We start from the raw sequence: 21,233 nt of genomic DNA, 5'->3' as shown, positions 1-21,233 counted from the left end.
TCCACGATCAGAGAGACATTATCGATGATCACAGAGACTTTGTCTGCTATCAGAGAGATGCAGTCTACGATCGCAGAGACGTCATCCATGATCACAGAGACGTCGTCTACAATCACAGAGAGTCCTCGTATAATAAAGAAGTTCTTTGAGACCAGGACAGAGGAGTCCAGGTAATTCACAAACAGCTTTACATAAACTGTTCAACTCAGAGCACTGACATTAAATTGTTCACGTTCAGTATTCAGTATATCAGGAAAGTGTAATAATAGAAGTAATCTGTAATATAAAAATAACATAAGTAATCAGTATTAATAGAAATAAAGTAAAAGTAATTAGCAATATCATAATAATGTGTAATATGTAATGGTAAAAGTAATCTAATATAAGCGGTAACAGTAAAAGTAATCTGTAATTGTAAAATTGTAAAAGCAATTTAGAACTAATATTAATCCAGTAAACATTTTGTTATATTAAGGCATCAACAAATGTCACAAATTTTAAGAGTTTAGTAGGGATTAAAAAAAAAGGTCACAAAATGTTATAGAAATGAAAGGTGTCAAAAATGTGGAAAAAAAATGATATGCATTATTATAATGCATTAAAAAAAGTGGGGAAAAGGTCAAAAAAATGTCATAGTATAGTAAGGCATTAAAATAAAAAGTTAAAAAATGTCAATATTCAATTCAAGTCTTTATTTAAATCACAACAGAAGTTTTCTCCAGGCACTTTTCATATAGAGCAGGTCTAGACCAGACTCTATTATATTATTTAACAGACCCAACAGTTCTCACCATGAGCAAGCACCAGGCAGTAGCAAGGAAAAATTTCCTTTTAAGAGGCAGAAACCTCGAGCAGAACCAAACTCAGGGTGGGCAGAGAATCTGCCTTGACTGTTTGGGTAGTATGGTGAGGTATCAAAAATGTCATAAAAATATAGTAAAGCATCAAAAATGTCACAGTATAGTAAGACAGAAGTGTCTTGTTAAATGTTCTGGTTCAGCTGTTATGTTGAATATTGTGTTTTCATGGTTAAACTGTTGATAAGGAATAGGTAGTAGTGAATTGATCATTTTCCTTTTTACATTTCTCTTGAATTTCCTCCACCACTTCGTCCACGATCAGAGACATTGTCCATGACTTGCAGAGACGTGCAAGAGTTGGTAGGGATGGAGTTTCGACGGCATCATCCGCGATCACAGAGACGACGTCCACAATCAAAGAGATGTTGTCTACAATCGTAGAGCGTCTTCGTACAATTAAGAAGTTCTTTGAGACCAGGACAGAGGCTTACAGGTAACTGTCCAACACAGCACTGACATTTAAATTGTTTGTGTTCAGTATTCAGCATATCAGAAAAGTGTAATAATAGAAGTAATCTGCAATATAAAAACAGCAAATAGCATAGAAGTAATATGTAATGGTAAAAGTAATCTATTATTAGCAGTAACAGTAAAAGCAATTTGTAATATAAAAGCAATGCAGAAGTAATAGTAATCCAAAATAGAAGTAAAGATGTTTTGTTATCGCAAGGTATCAAAAATGCCATACTACATTATGGTGTCAAAAAATGTGGAAAACTCATCTAGTAAAGCATCAAATTTTTATTTTAAAAAGTCATTGTTCAGAAAGACATTAAAAACCATGGAAAAATTTATAATGTATAATAAGTCACCATCAACATCATCAATAAATCATAGTATAGTAAAGGGTAAAATTCCCTAAAAAATGTTATAGCATAGCAAGGTGTTTAAAAAAACATGTAAAAATGTCATAGTATAGTAAGGCGTTAAAAGCCATCAATAGATGCCAAATGGATGTGACGAAATGTCATAGAAATGCCATAGTATAGCATTGTGTCAAAAATGTTGTAAGGCATAAAAACTCAAATGTCATAGTATAACTTTTGAGTTGAGTTTCTCTATTTTTGAATTAATATCACGAAAGTGATTGTGTAATGCAGAAATGCCAAATAATCTAACATAACCTAATCTCTGGCTAAAAGCCCTAACCCCCTGCTACAAATATTCACTTTCATACCATATTAAACAGACTAGCAAAATATTCAGTGTTCAGAAGTATTTATTTGAGTAGGATAATCCTTTCAGTCCCACAACGGGGAAATTCAATATTGCGACAGCAAACATAGAAAAAGACTTTATATAAAGAAGACAAGATAATATATAACAATATATAAAAATTATAAACAGGACTATGTACACAGTAATAGGTTGGATTTGAGTACTGATATTGCGCTGTTTGAACCAAAATCTAATATAACCCACAAACACTGTATAGAGGTGAGAATTTGTGTGTCTGTGGAAAACAAGGCAAGATGGCTATTTTACGATAGGTCCATTGTCTTAAGCCACATGTCATAGTATACTAAGATGTCAGAAAAATGTTATAATATAGTATGGCAGAAAAAATGTCCCAGTATAGTAAGGCATAACAACATAAAACAAATTATGTCAAAAATATTTAGATTAACTGATCAATTTCCATAATACATACATAATACTTGTCTCTGCAGAATGAGATGACAGCAGCTGAAGACCTGAAGTGGATGAAAGAAAACAAAAGTGTTACTAAACTGTTAATTAGATAAAAGACATCCACCATCTAACTGCTGAAAACAGTGTTAGTTTCCTGTTGTTCAAGTGAAAATGCTTTGTTTTTCTCTACCATCTGTAATATAGTCATGGGCACATTTTCCACAGACTAATATATCTTTATTAAACACCTGGCAGAACGTTCAGCTGCTTATGATACGAACTAATTAATAATTGTATCACAAGCAGTTAAATGATCACAAAGATGCTTAGTAGACATGTTTATCTTGGGAAAATGTGCTCATAACTACATTAACCCTAACTCTAACAAATGTTTCCTTGTGGTCAAATGTCTGTCATTATCTTTGCTGTGATTTGTTAAATGTTGTCTGGAATAAAATCAGTAAAAGTTTCTTCCTAAACGTTTGAGTTGCATTTATCTATTTTGAAACTGATATTATACAAATCATTCTATTGTTTTTTATTTTAAGAAAAATATGATGATTCTTACGTTACATTCATTACATTCTTACAAACTTTTTGAAAATATATTTCTCATGGTTTTATATTAAACTTTCAAAAGGGTGTTCAGACATTTTAGAGTTAAATATATTTTTAAAGACTTTATACATGTTTTCTGACTTATTGTTTAAGGTTTTGTACTTAACTTTTTATGGGTTTGATACTTAATGTATAGACATTTTTGAAGGCTTTTATACATAAGTATAAATATATTGAAAACCTTTAAATATTATAATAATTATTATAATAATATTTTTACAGCCACATTGTTACTGATAAGTTACAGCAGCTTTAAATTTTTGCTATTTGTTCCAGACATGAGGTTTTAAAGTGTCAAACTGCAGCACACTGTAAAGAATAAACTAACACTGACCTTCTGGAAATGTCTTCACATCTGTCTCTTCTCTCTGTGATTAAATAGTTAAAGTTTGAATCCTGTGGAGAAGAACAAAACAAACATTAAGTATAAATAATATAAAGATGTGACTTTTAACATACCAAAATAAAAGCACAGAAAGTTTCTGGGTATTGAACTTGAAATTGTCAAAAGATAGAGAAGTAAACGACACTAAATCTACAAAGAATTGACAAAGAACTAACTGGTTCTGGACTAATCAGAACCAAGGGCGCCGGATTCATATCAGAAGTGGGGGGACCAGAAAGAGTAAGCTAATCTACCCATACTGAGCAACAAATCCATTTGAATATTCTGAGCTCACCACTAGCTGCTGTGGGAGACCACACATCGTGACATGGGGAGAGGGGGAAGGTCCTGCTCTCACTGGCTTATTGCCTGCATCTGCGGGACACAGCTGGCCGCAAGAGTGTGAATTTGATAAACAACTGATGGTCCCCCTGGTTACACAATGTCCTCTTTGATTGAATTAATATTTAAATATTTTTCTTGTTCTATGCTTGCCTGCTTCATTTTACCTAATGTCTTAGAGTGGAGGAGAGTGATTGATGCAGCGATACAATTATGTGACTAATAAGAATGTGGGTCAGGGGTTTGAAATGGGGGTGGGGCCACTGGCCCCTTGGCCCCCCTACTTCTGGCACCCTTGATCAGAACTAGTCCAAGAGTTAAATTTGCTTTATACACAAAGACAAAAGAAGCTGCTCTGGCGGCTAGAGAGAAAGAGTAAAGCAGGGTACACACCAAAAGATAATCAGGCTGATTATCGGCCCAAATCCCCCCTCCCTATCAGAATTCCGATTATCAGTTGGTTCTTAAGTTGATCTTGTCAGATTTTACCCTCCCTGATCTGATCTGAAGACAGAAGCTCAACAAACAAGAGGCATTGTCGTCCACCATGTTTGTTTACTCTAAAGTTGTGAGATTTGGAGCTCTCTGAGTTCAGACTCAGGTTGTTGGGGGTGAATCTGTTAGTGTGTGGTGTGCTGTGTTGGTCTTCTCGCTGCACATCACACACTTTAAGAACAAAACTGTGAAATCTGACAATATTTGTCATCATGTGTGTGGTCTCACATTTTCTACATCGGGTAAGATTTAAAAACTCTTTTGGTGTGTGCCAGGCTTATGGAGAAAGAAAGAGAGAGGGGAAAGAGGGGGAGAGAGTGAGAAGCTAAACCAGAAAACTTTCCAAACGTTAGAGGAGGACTATTTAGTGTCACTTACGACAAGAAAAAACATCACATCTTTAGGAATCAATAACAATAAATATTTGGGAAAAATTTGCTAAAATGATCATCATAAATTTCTATATTAATTGTCAACTAACCACTGGAGGAATCATGTATATTACTGTGAATTGCATAATAAAAACTTTCACTTAAGTACATTTCTGAAAGCAGGGTTTTAACTCAGTATATTTTCAAATATACTTCAGTCCACAGGCAGAAAATTAACAGACAACTATTTTGCCTGTTTAAAAATTAGTACTATTTTCTGACAATTTATATATCATGATTAATCAGTTATTATATCCAAAACTAAACTCACTAAATACCATGGATTTGAACAGTAACACTGTTACTAACATTAATAATTTAGCTCATCAACACGTTTTTTCCAGACTGGGTAAATCTTTAGAACACATACCTGTTTTGTTTGTAAGGTGAAAGCTGGTGTTTCTGTCCAGGCTGCAGCAGCTGAACTAGTAAATCTGGGGAAAAAAAAAAATGCAATTATAAAGAATAGTTCTCCTCCAAAACTTGAACAGTATAAAAGAAAACAACACTGAAAACTTAACATTAGAACCTTGACAATCACACATATCACAAATATGACTTCATTGATCTCAGAGAGAAAAACGATTTTTAAAATAGTTTTTGTAATAATTTCTAACAGGAATCTAAGCTCATACATTGTGACCTACTCTTGTGGACAAGCACAGAGTTACAGTCTAGTTTTCAAGCTTGTATTTAACACAAAACTGAGCTCAATAAAATCTCAAGACAGTACAAACAAATTTCTCATAAATAATATACACAACAGGGATCACTGCTATCCAAAGCTATCCATTTAGCTAACAACATAACAGATAACCACCACAAAGCTACAAAGACACACAAAACGACAGAGGCAAAAAAAAAACTGAGTCGCAAAATGATTACAATGAGATGCTTTACTGCCACACTGAAACACAAAATGACCACAAAGAAACGTTAAATGCCCCGGAATACACACAAAACTACAAAGACACAATACAATGCAAAACAAACACAGAGAAGCTGACCATAAGTAAATGTAAAACAGCCAGCTAGAGACGCAAAACGATGCAATAGCACCACAAAGAGACACAAAATGATCATCATTGACAAGATAACTGAAAACTGACTTAAAATGACCAGGATGGAGCACAAAGTTACAAAAAAGCAATTAAATGTCTGCAGAACTGTAAACAGACAAACTGACTACTACAGTTACCACCCTCCATAACTCATATCAGGGACGCTTTAGTCACAGAAACACAAAAACACTTTAACCCACACAAATAAAAACGACGTCAAAGAGGAAAAGGCCCCAAAGGTTAAGCTAATGTTAAGGCTAGACTCGAATGCTAATGCTCTCCACTAATGCTAATGAAACACCCAGGTAGAGACGCAATATGATATAAAATGACCAGAGATAGCTACAAACCGGTGACAACGACATGATAAAACACCATAAACGGAGTTTAAAAATGACCAGGATGGAACACATGGATGGCGCTAAATGGGATTACTGAAAGCCCATTGTGTTGGGGGTGGACTGTTTGCAGAGTTGCAAACAGACAAATTGATTACTACTAAAGTTACCGCCATACCATACCATAACTCATGTCAGTCTTTAGTCACAGAAACACAAACACATTCTTACCAACGCGATATAAACGAATGAAAATTGACTTAATGATGTCATTACAAGGTAATGCTAATGCTAACGCACTCCGATAACACTAATGCTAACGCTAGCCGCAAACTGTTTACCTTACCGTCGCGCCGCAGGTGTGTTCAGTCTCACTTCTGTTCGACAAAAAAGCGGCTCCGGAGTTTGTTTTAGCATCCAGATCTAGTTGGTGATGCTCATGGATAGTGATGGGTCAAACAATTCTGAGGCGTCGCTGCGTGTATCAAGCACAAAGAGCGAAACCCCGCATCGGTGCGTGTTTACCAGGAAATTGTGTTTACCAGGAAGCGGAACTTTCGACTCATTTTCCATTTTCCCAACATGCTACGAAAACTTCTCTTTCTTAATAAAAAATGTATAAACCCTGCCATCTCCCCTCACATGAAAGTACACAAGCTTATATTTCCTAGATGACTTTAACAAAACAAAAGATTTCAGGTTTTTCACTTATACTTCCTTGCAAAAAAGATTTTTGTAAATTCTGCGTTTGACATACTGTATTAGTCATAGTCCTATTATTTTGGTCATATTCAAATTAATTGTAATATATACACTTCTTTTTCATTCAGTTAGCACTTTATCATCAGCTGGTTTATACAAACGGGACAATTCTTCACTCATTTGGTGTCAGAATGAATGAACCTAGTTCAGTCTCTCTCCACACTCTTTATCCAGGTTGCCTGCAATGATTTTTGAAATCCAGCAGATGTCGCTATTAAGCGATACACCAACACAGTGTCAGCATTGTCAATACAGTTATAGGAATGTACCCATCACTACTCACGGATATATCCATGGGCTGGGTGCGCCCATACTGTCTATAGGTACGTGATGCGTGCCGGATAGATTTTTTTTGACGCTTTATTAACAACTGTATATACAGTAATACTGTTGTTGCCAGGCGTATAAAATAGAGTGTACAAATGAGTATACAGGGGGAAAAAACTAACAAAAAATTTCTTATTCTCTAGTCCTTTAATTGTAATGCCATATTGGATCAGTTCTTGCAAATAATGTTCAAAACTGGACTTTGGAAAACTTCCAGTCCGTCCATTTTTTTATGTAATTTCCAAAAATAGAAGTTGTAAAATATCTTTCTCTTTCTCGATGTCATCAAAGCAAATAAAATGTCCTTTTCTTTCAGCTGATTTGCATGATCCAGTTTTCGTCTTCCACTCCACAGAAGGTACAAGAGCATTCAACATCAATTCGAAATCTCTTCGAGATATTCGGTGCGTGAGTCTGTAAGAGACCTCTTTAACTTTATTGTTGAGACAAAATTTATATCCAACCAACTAGATTTTCTTCCAGTCAATTTCCCCATAAAGCCAGGTCCAAAAGAATTTTGCTGAGGGTACAGTTATATTTAATATGAGATTCCTGAACAGCTATGCTTGGTAATGTCAGTTTCTCCAAGGAATACACTACTACTAATAGGATCTGCCGGTTAGAAATTTTGGCCATCTTTTGCATGGATGTATTATATTATTATTTTTCTTCTTCATAGTTTTTCTGGCCTAAAATATTTAGAACATATCTTTGGTTGGGTAAACAGTGTGTATGTAGGTTTCCAAAACAGTCTGACATACAGAGGGCAACAGTCATATTTCTAAATTTAAAAAGTACAGAAGAGCTGAGCAGGTTTTCCACAATGGTATCATGGTGTCATTAACTGTTGTAAAAAAAAAAGAAGCTGCCTGCATGTGCCCTCCACCTGATTTGTGATATAAAGTGAACCCTTTATGCTGTACAGCAGTGATGTGAAGAATGCTCTGTATAAATGATTACTGACTGTTGTGTCCTGTAGATTAGCAGTCCTCTCTCTGCCCGGACCCAGGTCTAGGTTAAAGATCAGCGTGGAAATCAGTGACACCACCCACACCAGGTGAAGAGAAGCAGGGAGGTGAGAGGAAAAGTCTGTGATCAGAAGAAGATTGGTACTGTTTGTAACCAGTCTGTAACCAGAGCAAGGCATTACTGAACACTGGCTAAGACATGTGAATAATCGTGACAGTGAGTCTCATCCAGCTGGAGTATGACTTGACATTTCTTAAAACATCATCACTCACATTATTCCACCATCATTCTATCATGCTTTATGGACAGTAATATACTAGCTGGAGAACTGCCACTTCAAACCTTTGTTGCTGTTGCTCTCCTCACAAAAGCATTGGCACCACAATTACATCTCCTCTGGGGATTGTTTTGTTTGCACTGTTGTGAATCATGTGACACGGCACTGGTTCTCACTTCACGCCACTTCTAACTTAGAGAGAAACTCTTGTGGGTGAGATGCTGCTGATTTGAGCCCTTGCTTGATAACTGATATGATGAACATAAACGACAGGTGTTATCTCAGATGTACTTTACCTTTGGCAGCTGCTCAAAGAGATGGCCGATCTTCGACAAGGTGGTCAGAATCATCAAAGCTGATACCAAACCTGCCATCTGCCGATAGGAGATTAAAACACAACACAGGGGGAAAAAGGTAAATAAAGAGCGACAAAGAGGAGGAAAAAGACAGGTATCAGTTGGTGGCTTTCATTAACATAGAACAAAATAAAAATGGCTAGCAGCGGCTGAAGAAGTATTAAAAACCTTTACTTAACTAAGTGTTTCAATACCATAATACAAATGTACTCTGTTATAAGTAAAAGCAAGGGCTAAGTAACTAGTAAGCAGAGCTGTCTGATAAATGCAGTGGACTTTGAAATGTAGTGGAACGTAAAGTAGTGTAAAATTGAAATACTCAAGTACCTCAAAACTGTACTTAAGTAGGCTACAGATATTCTCCACTGTTGAGTGGTTTTGAGTTTTTGTGTCTTTTGGACGTTCATACCTGTGATTTGACACCAACACTATCCTGGACCATACTGTGAGAGAAGGAGCAGCTGACAGCAAAGCACTGAAGCATTCCTCCGATGGCGTTGCACAGACCCAGAGCCAGCAGGTCCTGAGACAGAGACAGACAAGATCATTTTTAACAGTTTGTGCTGAGACTGCCGTACGTCACAGGGCTACTATTGGTGTGTGGTGTGTGCACACAGGACAGCTGGTTGGCCTGGTAATTATGATGTTTGTAGAGCTGGGGTAATTTTTCAGGAAAGGGTTAAATAGAAAGAAATGGAAACTAATCAGTTGACTCAAACAAAACTAATCAAAATACAAAAATTGGCACTTCAAGTTCATCATCTCTCTAATACACAGAGGATCAAGTCTGAAACAAGATTTTTAGAAACCAAGGACCTTCATTCTTGTCACTGCAGTCAGTTTGGAGAAGTGTTACTCTTTTCAGTTAATTAATATTCCACCTGACCTGCATAATGCATGTTTGGTTAAAGCATGTTCTACATAGGTGCCATCTAACCAGACTTTTGCCTTTCACTTGGACAAACTGACAGAGCATTCCCTGCAGCAGTTTTCACTGTGAGGCTTCAAAGGAAAGTCTGCAGTAACTGGGTTACTGGGAACCTTTGGTGAGAAAAAGCAGGATCTGTGGTTTCGCACCATTCAAAGTCACTGCTGAGAATGGAGCTGTGGTCGCTCCTCATCATTTCTTTCAGGCTTGTTAACCATGGGTTCTCATCTGCAGAATTCTCAAGACACTAGTTGAATCTTAAAAGTGTGTTAATGGGTTATTGTCTAACCAGCAGCTGATTTGAGGCAGGATGCTATCCTCATTGTTAGCAAAATGACCAATATGCATCCCCCTTGTTAACCTGCCTCCCCCCTCTCTATCCCATAGTAGCAGAGAGAGTGCAGGGGCAGCGTGGTTGTTTAGTTGAATATGTAAGTCTAGTCTGCCTGACCCATTCATCCTTTATCTGACTGAGGTTTGTGCAAGTTTGAATCTATGTCCCCAACCATGGCTCTGAAATATGAGTCACCTAACTGTGCTGTGTATTGATAAACCCATGGTGCTGTTCTTGGTGCTGAAGTAGCAGATGATCGTAATATCTCAGCCCTGCCCTTCTGTCACTTTAATCCTGGATCTATAATACTGTCTAAACTACATACTATGAACACACAACTACTGCTAATTTCATGATCAAAGTCACGAATAGCAATGTGTAGTTGTAGGAGAGCAAGAGGATCATAGACACACCGCTGCCTGTAGTATTCCTATAATATTCTTTTAATATTTCTATGATCATTCAGTAGTGTCTGTGCTACTGAAAATACACCCCAGACAGAGCCACCTATATAACAAAATAATTTAGGGAACATATGACAACATATATAGTTTTTACCATAGATTAATTAATATGAATAGTTAATGTTCTCTTTTCTGTTCTGCACAATGTTGACTGTGTGTCCTTCAAGGAAATTCAACAGGATCATGTGGGTCATGTAACATAAAATGGTGCTGGTTGTAGTGAACTATGAGATGCATGAGAAAACCCTGCCTGAATAAACTCAGTCAATTAAAAAGTAGGCATAGAAGAAAGATAACTGGACAAAATGAAATCATAGAAATAGAAAAGTCACAGTTATGGTTAAAGCACCCTGCAATGATGTCCTTTGTTTCATGGTTACACATCTGGAAGTAATAAGCTCTTTTCTACCTTTTTTTGCTTCATTCAAAAAGCAGAGCCTGCAACAACAGCTTAATATCAGCAAAAGTAGTAATAGAAGTTAAAGCTGTCATGAATGTACCTGACTTCTTCCTCAAAATCCATATTGCTTGAAGTCGACAACAAACAAACAATAAAACACAATACGCTAAGAAAATACATTTAAATATAACTAATTAACTGACAAGGAAACACAGACAAGGACACAGTTCCACTGACCCACTGGGTATGTGTCCCACCACCTGGACTCTGTGCTGTCCAGACAGATCCATCTGCACTGACAGGATGGTGCCCAGGACAATCTGTGGGAGAAAAACAATACATGTGACATTTTCTGCACAGAACGTCCCACTTGGAGAAGAGAAATATACTGTATTCAGCATCAAAATGTCAGAGCATACACATAATCATGATCAGATGTTGTCCGTCCACTGAAGTAGCCCATAACATACTGCAGTTTAACTTAATTGAGTGGATCATGGCATGAATCCACAGGAATATGGAAAAGACGTCTTCAGTTTGTTGGTGTTTGAGCTTGGTTTTTAATGCTATAGCCTACAAGTGCGTTAACATGGTTAATTTTCAGATGTAACCTCTAACTGTGCCCTGAGTCAAGGTAGTGTGAACTGCAGTGATATGGCTGCGCTTGTTCATCAGTACAGAGATGCTGAGGAGGCAACTGATGATGATACCCTCACTAGTCTGTTCACACGGTGTCCAACAATTAATTAGCTATATATCAGATCTGTGTCTCTCGCTCACGCACGCGCATACACGTGCGTCAGTAAAAGTCCTGGCAACAGAACGGTGACGTTTGACCGAGGTGATGTCAGAGCTTCAGGCCCGTCCATTTTCCCCTTTTGCACTTGGACTTGACACTTGTTGACCCACTGCAAAACCTGTCTGTTCGAAAGTTGAACTCTTGAATAGCGGATCACCTGGAAAACATTCTTCGGAAAACAAACTGTTGGATAACTGAACTGAGGAAAACCTTGCAGAAAAGCACTGCAAAATCTACCTGCTGAAAATGGCTTCAAGTGGACCCCCCCGGGCGGATCACCTTCTGACCAGGATCGGACGGTGGATTGTCTCCTTTGCACGTAAGTTATCATCTAATGTTTCATCCTATCAAATGTACTAATTAATATTCCTGAAACCACAAAAACTGGGTTTCACTACAAAATTAGCACTCAGTTATTGTGACTTGTTGAATATAAAGAGAAATAGTTAATGGAATTTTAGCTGGCCTGTTAGGAAAACACAGTTTTGAGTGATACTCGATGTTTTCTCAATGTAAAATTATTATTAGAAGGTGAAAATATGCGGAGTGTCCCGGGACAGAGCTGTGTGGAACATATAAACAACTGTGTAGTGATTTGAAAGTACTTTTATTTGTGTTTGATGGCATCAAATTCTCCTAAATTGTCGTCGTAAATGTTGGCCTTTTTTCGAAAAATGCCCCCAAAAATATTTTTACTTGTGACCATGGCGACGATGGAACCTTTGGGAGCAGACGCCAATACGTCAGAACGTGCAGGCCTAATCAAACCAGAGTCCGTTTCTAGATGTAGATAGTCGAGTTTGCTTGTTTGAGCTGTTTTAGAGCTTTAAGTTAAAACTTTATCACATTTGTAAAATAATTCTCAGACATACTCCCCAAAACGCAGCTACAGATCAGTATGATCCTGAGAAATGGCAATAAAGTGAAGTACAATTGTTATTGAACTTGGGCTACAAAAGTAAATGCAACGATCACTTGTATTTGACATGAGAGAGACACGTTGGTATTTTCGTATTTGCTCTATGGAAATGCGATTTGGTATATTAGTTTTGATGGAGGAGATGAGAGGGTTCTGTCACGCAGCTCAGGACCGGTCCATCCTGCGTCCTGTCCAGAATGCCCCGGCCTCGTTTGTTGCGCACAGAGACACATTTATGTGTGTGATTATTTCTGGAGAAACGCTGTTGTTATTAATGCACGATTTAATTCAGATGTCCAGATGTCAGCGTAAGTAATTGACGCACACACTTAGGGGGAGTTGATCAAGTCTTAACTGTCCACATTATATGCCTCCAAGAAAAGCGACATTAAATATAATTATCCGTCTGATTACTCAGTAATTTACACAATCTATAAACTAAGGGGTGTTGGAGAAGGTGAGATCTTCTTGAAAACATGGTACCATGGCTTAACAAGACGCAGTATGCGCATGTCCTGTGTTTTTACGCACGGATGGTTCAGTGCTCTCTGTCTAATGTTTACCTTCTCTGCTGCTGTGTCTTAAGGGTCCTCTAAATATTTATTTGGAATATATCCAATATAATTAGACTTTAATTTTGAAAGTTATATGAGGGTTATTTATCAGAGACTTGGAGAGAGGCCTCATGTAAGGGGCTGGGGTAAAAGCAGTCTTAAGGTTCCCAGAGAATTTTAAAAAACTGAAATAAACTGTGCAGTCTTGAAGTTGGGTGCAAAGGAGAAACCATTGTCTAGTGCATTAAGTTATTTAATGACCCATGGAACATAAATATCATATTTTGCTTGGTTAAGCTCCATTTTGAAGGATGTGATTCACATTGCACCTGTAACTGCTGCATAATTCTGGACTGTAGCTGAGGTCATGTTCTTATCTTAAATATGTTATATAGTACCTAACTTCCTCTTTGGCTGTTTGGCTCAGATAATGTCAACTCTAGAATAAACCAAAAAGTTTTCTCCTAAATTCTGTACCTTCTTCACTGTGCCCACAAGTCAGAAGGGTGTAAGCCTGTATTTAGCTTTGGGCAGTCAAATATGCTGTGTCAACCTGCTGTGCATAACTCTTTAAAATGAATGTTAATTAATTAACACACACAGATCTGCTGATTAACTATCTGAGTCAGGTCAGGGGTTAAGATTTGGTGATGAATATGTTAAAACAGTTAAAAACATCTACATTACACCTGTTTAAGGCCTGTTTTTTGAAAATACTGAATGTTATATTGTTTATACTTTTCTCCACTCAGGTGGCTCCTTTTGGCCTTTCAACAGAAATCGTTCTGTTGCTGAAAGGCCCCCTGATGACCAGGAAGAGGATGGGCTTCAACAGGCTGAGGTAGGAAACAGGGGACCTCCCCTTCCTCTGCTCCCGCAGTTCCTACCACCACCCTTTTGGATGCAGGGGCAACAGCATGGTCCTGCTGTTCCTTTTCCTCACTTCTATCCCGCCCCCTATCCTGTTCCCTTCGCTGTTCCACATCCTGTTCCTTATGCTCTTGCTCATCCTTATGCTTTTTCCCCATCATGGTCCTTTTGCTTTTCATAATGCTTTCCCTCATGCTGCTCCTCATGCTGCTCCTTATGCTGCTCCTTACGCTGCTCCTGCTTTCCCCCACGCTAATCCTTATGCTGCTCCTCATGCTGCTCCTCATGCTGCTCCTTATGCTGCTCCTTACGCTGCTCCTGCTTTCCCCCACGCTAATCCTTATGCTGCTCCTCATGCTGCTCCTCATGCTGCTCCTGCTTTCCCCCACGCTAATCCTTATGCTGCTCCTCATGCTGCTCCTGCTTTCCCCCACGCTAATCCTTATGCTGCTCCTCATGCTGCTCCTGCTTTCCCTGGCCCTGATCCTTACGCTGCTCCTGCATTCCCCCATGCTAATCCTTATGCTGCTCCTGCCCCTGATCCATATGCTCTCCCTCATGCTGAGCCTCATGGTGCTCATGCTGTTGCTCAACCGGACTTTTATGGTTTCCCTAATGATCCTTTCGCTGTTGATCAACCTGACCTTCACGCTGATCCTTATGTTGCCCTTGCGGAGCCATTTGATGAAGACAATGAAGACGATGAAGAGGACGAGGACTTCATGAATGGAGACATCGGTACTGATGATGAAGTTACTATTTACATCCCTAATCTTGATGTCGAGGACATCGGGCAACTCTGCCCAGAAGATGACAGCTCTGATGACAGCTCTGATGACAGCTCTTCAGCAGAGGCCTCTGTGTCTCCCTCAACCTCTGGTCTCAGCTCCTCCGCAAGGCGGCGCAGGGAAGATGGCGACTTGGAAGAGACTCCTGCCAAGAGGCCCAGGTGGTCGACTGACAGCGACTCAGATTGATTCTCTAATGTGCTTCAGAACTGCCATACCTCCAGGACATCACTACTAGACCACAGCTATCACAGACTTCTTAACTGTGAGGGCTTGCCTTTGCATCTGGCAGGGCTGTCAACATCCCAAGTAGTGTCTTGCACTTGGTCTTTTTTGTACTTTTGCACATTTTGGTACGGTGGCTGGACTTTTCTTTCACCCTGAGGGCTGGCCTTTGCATCTGGCAAGGCTGTCCATGGTCCTGCCCCAAACCTCAGGGAGTCAAGTTTACAAAGAAAGCTCCCCAAAAGGAAGTCTAGTCTGGCCTTAATATGGCTGAAAGAAATGGTAAGTATTTATAATGAACGATGGGTACTTATAAAGAACGGTAAGTATTTGTAAGGAACAGTAAGCACTTATAAAGAGCAGTAAGTATTTGTAAGGAACAGTAAGCACTTATAAAGAACGGTAAGTATTTGTAACAAACAGTAAGCACTTATAAAGAGCTGTAAGTATTTGTAACAAACAGTAAGCACTTATAAAGAGCGGTAAGTATTTGTAACAAACAGTAAGCACTTATAAAGAGCTGTAAGTATTTGTAACAAACAGTAAGCACTTATAAAGAGCTATAAGTATTTGTAACAAACAGTAAGCACTTATAAAGAGCTATAAGTATTTTTAACAAACAGTAAGCACTTATAAAGAGCGGTAAGTATTTGTAACAAACAGTAAGCACTTATAAAGAGCGGTAAGTATTTGTAAGGAACAGTAAGCACTTATAAAGAGCTGTAAGTATTTGTAACAAACAGTAAGCACTTATAAAGAGCTATAAGTATTTTTAACAAACAGTAAGCACTTATAAAGAGCGGTAAGTATTTGTAAGGAACAGTAAGCACTTATAAAGAGCTGTAAGTATTTGTAACAAACAGTAAGCACTTATAAAGAGCTGTAAGTATTTGTAACAAACAGTAAGCACTTATAAAGAGTGGTAAGTATTTGTAACAAACAGTAAGCACTTATAAAGAGCTATAAGTATTTTTAACAAACAGTAAGCACTTATAAAGAGCGGTAAGTATTTGTAACAAACAGTAAGCACTTATAAAGAGCGGTAAGTATTTGTAAGGAACAGTAAGCACTTATAAAGAGCTGTAAGTATTTGTAACAAACAGTAAGCACTTATAAAGAGCTATAAGTATTTTTAACAAACAGTAAGCACTTAAGAAGAGGGGTAAGTACTATAATATAAATTACTTATTCAAAATTATTATTTGTTGCACTAACCTTTTTTTTCATTTTACTGTTTACTGAGCTGTTGTTGTTCACTGTGGACAAAAAAGGTGAGTAAGAGCTTCTGACTTAAAAAAGACCTAGAATAGAATATAAGAGAATGTAATGAGTAATGTCTGCTAATTTGCTAAGAAAGTGACCTACTCAAACAGTGTAGTATAAAGACATAGATAGTAATTCATGTTATTGTGTAAACCTGTTTATCCTTATATTGATGATAATGATATGATAATTATTTACTTTTGCAATAATTTTTAAATAATTTGTCTTACTAACCATTATTTATTTTTCTTATTCTGTTGCCTGAAAATATCATGGAAAAAAGTGAGTATGAGCTTCTGACTTAAAGAAAAAGTGATAGTATAGTAATATTATGTAAACTAGCTACGCGCTGTATGCTACAACTATTTATACATATGATATCAGTTATTTAGTAATTCAAAAATTGTCTTGTCTGTCTTTACTAACCATTATTTATTGTTGTCTCTCTTACTCTGAGCTGAGCTGCAGCCTTTCACTGTGGACCAAAAAAAGTGAGTATGAGCTTCTGACTTGAAGAAAAAGTGATCTAGTATAGTAATATTATGGAAACTAGCTACACACTGTATGCTACAACTATTTATACATATGATATCACTTATTTAGTAATTCAAAGTTTTTTGTGTCTGTCTTACTAACCATTATTTATTGTTGTCTCTCTCACTCTGCTACCTGAGCTACTGTTTGCTGAGGCCAAAAAAGGTGAGTATGAGCCCATAACGTAGGGAAGAAAGTGAGCTAGTCTATATTATAGTCTTACTTATTATTTACTTAGTCAATAATTATCATAGGTAACTTGTCTTAACTGTTATTTCTTTTTCTCTTACTCTGCTACCTGAGCTGCTGCCATTCACTATGGACAAAAAATTCTTATTCTGCTACCTGAAAATATCATGGAAAAAAGTGAGTATGAGCTTCTGACTTAAAGAAAAAGTGATCTAGTATAGTAATATTATGTAAACTAGCTACACGCTGTATGCTACAACTATTTATACATATGATATCAGTTATTTAGTAATTCAAAGTTTTTTGTGTCTGTCTTTACTAACCATTATTTATTGTTGTCTCTCTTACTCTGAGCTGAGCTGCAGCCTTTCACTGTGGACCAAAAAAGTGAGTATGAGCTTCTGACTTGGAAAGACAGTGACCTGAAATATAATCTGTAATTTAAAGACATAGATAGTAATTTGTGTTATTGTGTAAACCTGTTTATCCTTATACTACTTATGATGATTATTATTTATGTATTCAATTATTAAAAATAATTTCTCTTACTAACCATTATTTATTGTTGTCTCTCTCACTCTGCTACCTGAGCTACTGTTTGCTGAGGCCAAAAAAGGTGAGTATGAGCCCATAACGTAGGGAAGAAAGTGAGCTAGTCTATATTATAGTCTTAGTTATTATTTACTTATTCAATAATTATCATAGGTAATTTGTCTTAACTGTTATTTCTTTTTCTCTTACTCTGCTACCTGAGCTGCTGCCATTCACTATGGACAAAAAATTCTTATTCTGCTACCTGAAAATATCATGGAAAAAAGTGAGTATGAGCTTCTGACTTGAAGAAAAAGTGATCTAGTATAGTAATATTATGGAAACTAGCTACACACTGTATGCTACAACTATTTATACATATGATATCACTTATTTAGTAATTCAAAGTTTTTTGTGTCTGTCTTACTAACCATTATTTATTGTTGTCTCTCTCACTCTGCTACCTGAGCTACTGTTTGCTGAGGCCAAAAAAGGTGAGTATGAGCCCATAACGTAGGGAAGAAAGTGAGCTAGTCTATATTATAGTCTTAGTTATCATTTATATATTCAATAATTATCATAGGTAATTTGTCTTAACTGTTATTTCTTTTTCTCTTACTCTGCTACCTGAGCTGCTGCCATTCACTATGGACAAAGAAAGTGATTTGAGCTTCTGAATTGAAGAAAAAGTGATACAGAATAGAGATATTATGTAAAGTAGCTACACACTATATGCTGCAACTATTTATACATATGATATCACTTATTTAGTAATTCAGAGTTTAGTTTTAGTTGTGAGACTTCGAACAGGCTATAATATAAAGGCAAAGAAAGTAGTTAATATGTTACTTATTTGATCATTCAAAGATAATCTTACCAACTATTATTTATTTGTCTCTCAATCTGCCACCTGAGCGGCTGTCATTCACTAAGGTGAGCTTGAGCTGTAGATCAAGCTTTAATGTAAATCTGTTTATATATTTGTAATTCACTCAATTATTCAAGTTTACTGCTTATCTAATGTCCATCAACACAAAATGTGTACTGTAGTGTCCCAAGAAAAAGACATAGATTGAGTGAGGATATCAACTAACAATGACTATGACAACTCAGAGAGCCAACAGGAGGATGACATTGTTCCAACCATAACTCAACACCTGTGAACAGAGCATCTTCCCAGAGCTATCAGCATGGACCGAACTGTCAACATCTGCTTGATGCAATGTGCAGAAATTAAGAATGATACATTGAAAATTCAGACTGAATGATCAGTCTGAAAAATCAACTGGAAAAGATTAAACATTATAATATTTAATGACTGTTACTGCTTTAAGCAACTTTTTCACTACTAAGTAAATGGTGCATTAATATCACTGCAGTTTCATTTTTCATACTTTTATATTTGTATTTCAGCTCTGTCCCTCTGTCTCTGTCTTTACAGCTTGATGAGTTTTGTGTGAAATGTAATAATAATAATAATACTAAAAGAAATACTGATCTTCAGTTGTACTTCTGTGAAAACCTTTAACCTCAATCATGTTGAGGCTATTTGAAAAGGAAAACTGTTGCAGGCAGCACAGTTGCATCTTGTTCCATTTGACTATGATGTTGTTGTTATTAATGGCTTATAACTGATCTGTAAAGCATTAGTAAATTATTTATTAACCATTAATTTCAGCTTATAAAGGTTTAATAAAGGGTACCATATAAGAATAACTGAGAAGCAGCAAAGTTTTTCTGAAAAATATATAAAATTCTCACAAACACCACCAGAAGACAGAACGATGATTAATAGTGGCCAGGTGCAGATATTTATTATATGGAGGAATTTGCAGTTTTGGAGATAAAAACAGATTTTTATATAATTATGACTCATTCATCAGTTCATCACTGTGGCATCTGTCCATCTGGGTGCATCTTATGGGCATGAGTCTACTGAGTGTGTATATGTGTGAACAGTATGTGTGCGTGTGTCTGAATCCCTCACCAGTATAAGTTCCTAGAGTATGGCAACAGGCAGCTTGTTCTTGAAGTGCTCATTCAGCATCTTGCCACCGATGAGTATCACCATGGAAACCAGAGAGACTGACCGAGCTCCTGGTACAGCACTGGTCACCCCATACAGAACATCATTTAAAGTCTGGAAAATGACACACAAATACACACAGTTATCAAACAATTTGCACGTCCTTTAAAAAACAAAAATATAATGACAGGTATCTTTGGAAACTGAAATCTCTCCTACAATATCTTTTTTAAAAATTAACATGATGTACATTCATTTCTTATATCTACTACCTCCCTGTCAGTCACTGGAACATCTTCAGGGAAAGTTAATATCTTTCTATATGACCTCTGACCTACAGGTGTGATTCTAAATCACTTCAGTGCCTTATCTGAGGTTATGGTCCAATAAAGCTAGAGGAAAACCACCACCTGCAAACAGCTGATAAGCAAACCTGACACTTTCTAAACCCAGCCAACACCTTGAAATCTGTTTCATGTAGTAGCGACAGGGTATATCCTCAGAGGAGTCCGAGGGCAACCTTGAATTAGCCCTGTGTAAGTGACGAGTGAAAACAAGGCTCTCGCTCAGTCACAGCAGCAGTCAGACAGGGCCTTTTTTTTCTAACCACTACAACTCTTTGCCAAGATAATTAAATTCTTCAGGTTATAAGTAAAGGTGACATGGTTAGAGTTTGCCAATAGTGGACAAAAACAGGGGTTATAAGAGGAACACTGGGAGGCTCAACCTTGGGCAATAAAGCCCCCTGGGCCTGGCATTCCATCAGTCAGGCAACATTTTCAACCTCCTCATTTAAATTCTGTGCATTGTGAGAAGCCAGTGAAGGATCTTGTCATTGCCACGGCACTAATGATGCCTGCTGGTTGGCCACACAAATAATATGAATACTGAATGACAAAATGGACCAAGGAATGGAGGTTACATCACCAGTGCCTTGTTTTTTTTCCCCACAATTGAAACACTAGGGCAATTATGTTGTGTAAGTTCTCTGTAATGAAGAAAGGTAAAAAGTGACAGCACAGTTTGAGTGTTTCAGATAACACAGCAGGTTGTGTGTACACAACAATAAAGATGAAACTATTAAAACAAATGTGATACTTAAACCACTGTCTGCAGGGAAACTCTCTGCTTTCTCCTGTTGGTTTCCATAATGGGGCCTGAGCTGGACAATAGTGAGTGTAGTAGTAATGCTAAGCAACTCCACATTAGCTGTCACAGACCCAATAATGATGGCTAGGACAGCATAAGTACTTGTAGTAGTATTTGGTAATCACATAATATCTATACTGTAGATACTGAGTTAGACTGTACTTGATATTGCTAAAATAATAATAATAGTAAGAAAAATGTAACTTTTAATCTTACATGTTTAAAAATAATTTGACTGAAACTGATACTTGAGGTGAACAGATTAAATAGATAGACAGAATTTGATAGTCACAGATGGAGAGGTGTCTGCAAGTGCCAAAGATGAAGTAGATGATCAGAGGATAGAGAGGTAATAGACCAAACAAGTCAAGACAACGAGTCTTTTGCAACTCCAGTTCTCTCAGCTT

At 37.2% G+C, this 21,233-nt stretch overlaps 1 protein-coding gene and 1 non-coding gene across 2 annotated transcripts; one reads left to right on the top strand and one right to left on the bottom strand.

Moving 5' to 3' along the window:
• Positions 1-1,583: 1,583 nt before the first annotated feature.
• LOC108891633 (uncharacterized) lies at positions 1,584-20,177 on the bottom strand. The gene is made up of 8 exons (XR_001962342.2): positions 19,639-20,177; positions 11,217-11,299; positions 9,263-9,376; positions 8,794-8,871; positions 8,216-8,340; positions 5,134-5,197; positions 3,445-3,506; positions 1,584-2,554 (listed from the first exon to the last, which is right to left on the bottom strand). It is a non-coding gene; the product is annotated as an uncharacterized LOC108891633 (transcript).
• LOC108891632 (circumsporozoite protein) lies at positions 11,744-15,569 on the top strand. The gene is made up of 2 exons (XM_018688844.2): positions 11,744-12,097; positions 14,004-15,569. The coding sequence occupies exon 2, from the start codon at positions 14,169-14,171 to the stop codon at positions 15,096-15,098; it is 930 nt and encodes a 309-aa protein (XP_018544360.1). The 5' UTR covers positions 11,744-12,097; positions 14,004-14,168; the 3' UTR covers positions 15,099-15,569.
• Positions 20,178-21,233: the final 1,056 nt, after the last annotated feature.

Source organism: Lates calcarifer, linkage group LG6 (genome assembly GCF_001640805.2).
Source record: "Lates calcarifer isolate ASB-BC8 linkage group LG6, TLL_Latcal_v3, whole genome shotgun sequence".
Classification (NCBI taxonomy): domain Eukaryota; kingdom Metazoa; phylum Chordata; class Actinopteri; family Centropomidae; genus Lates; species Lates calcarifer.
Note: the sequence above shows the minus strand (reverse complement) of the source record. Positions and strands in the feature narration are given on the sequence as shown.

Excerpts from the sequence above, each read along its gene's own strand:
- LOC108891632 (XM_018688844.2), top strand. The coding sequence starts at position 14,169 with ATGGTCCTGCTGTTCCTTTTCCTCACTTCTATCCCGCCCCCTATCCTG.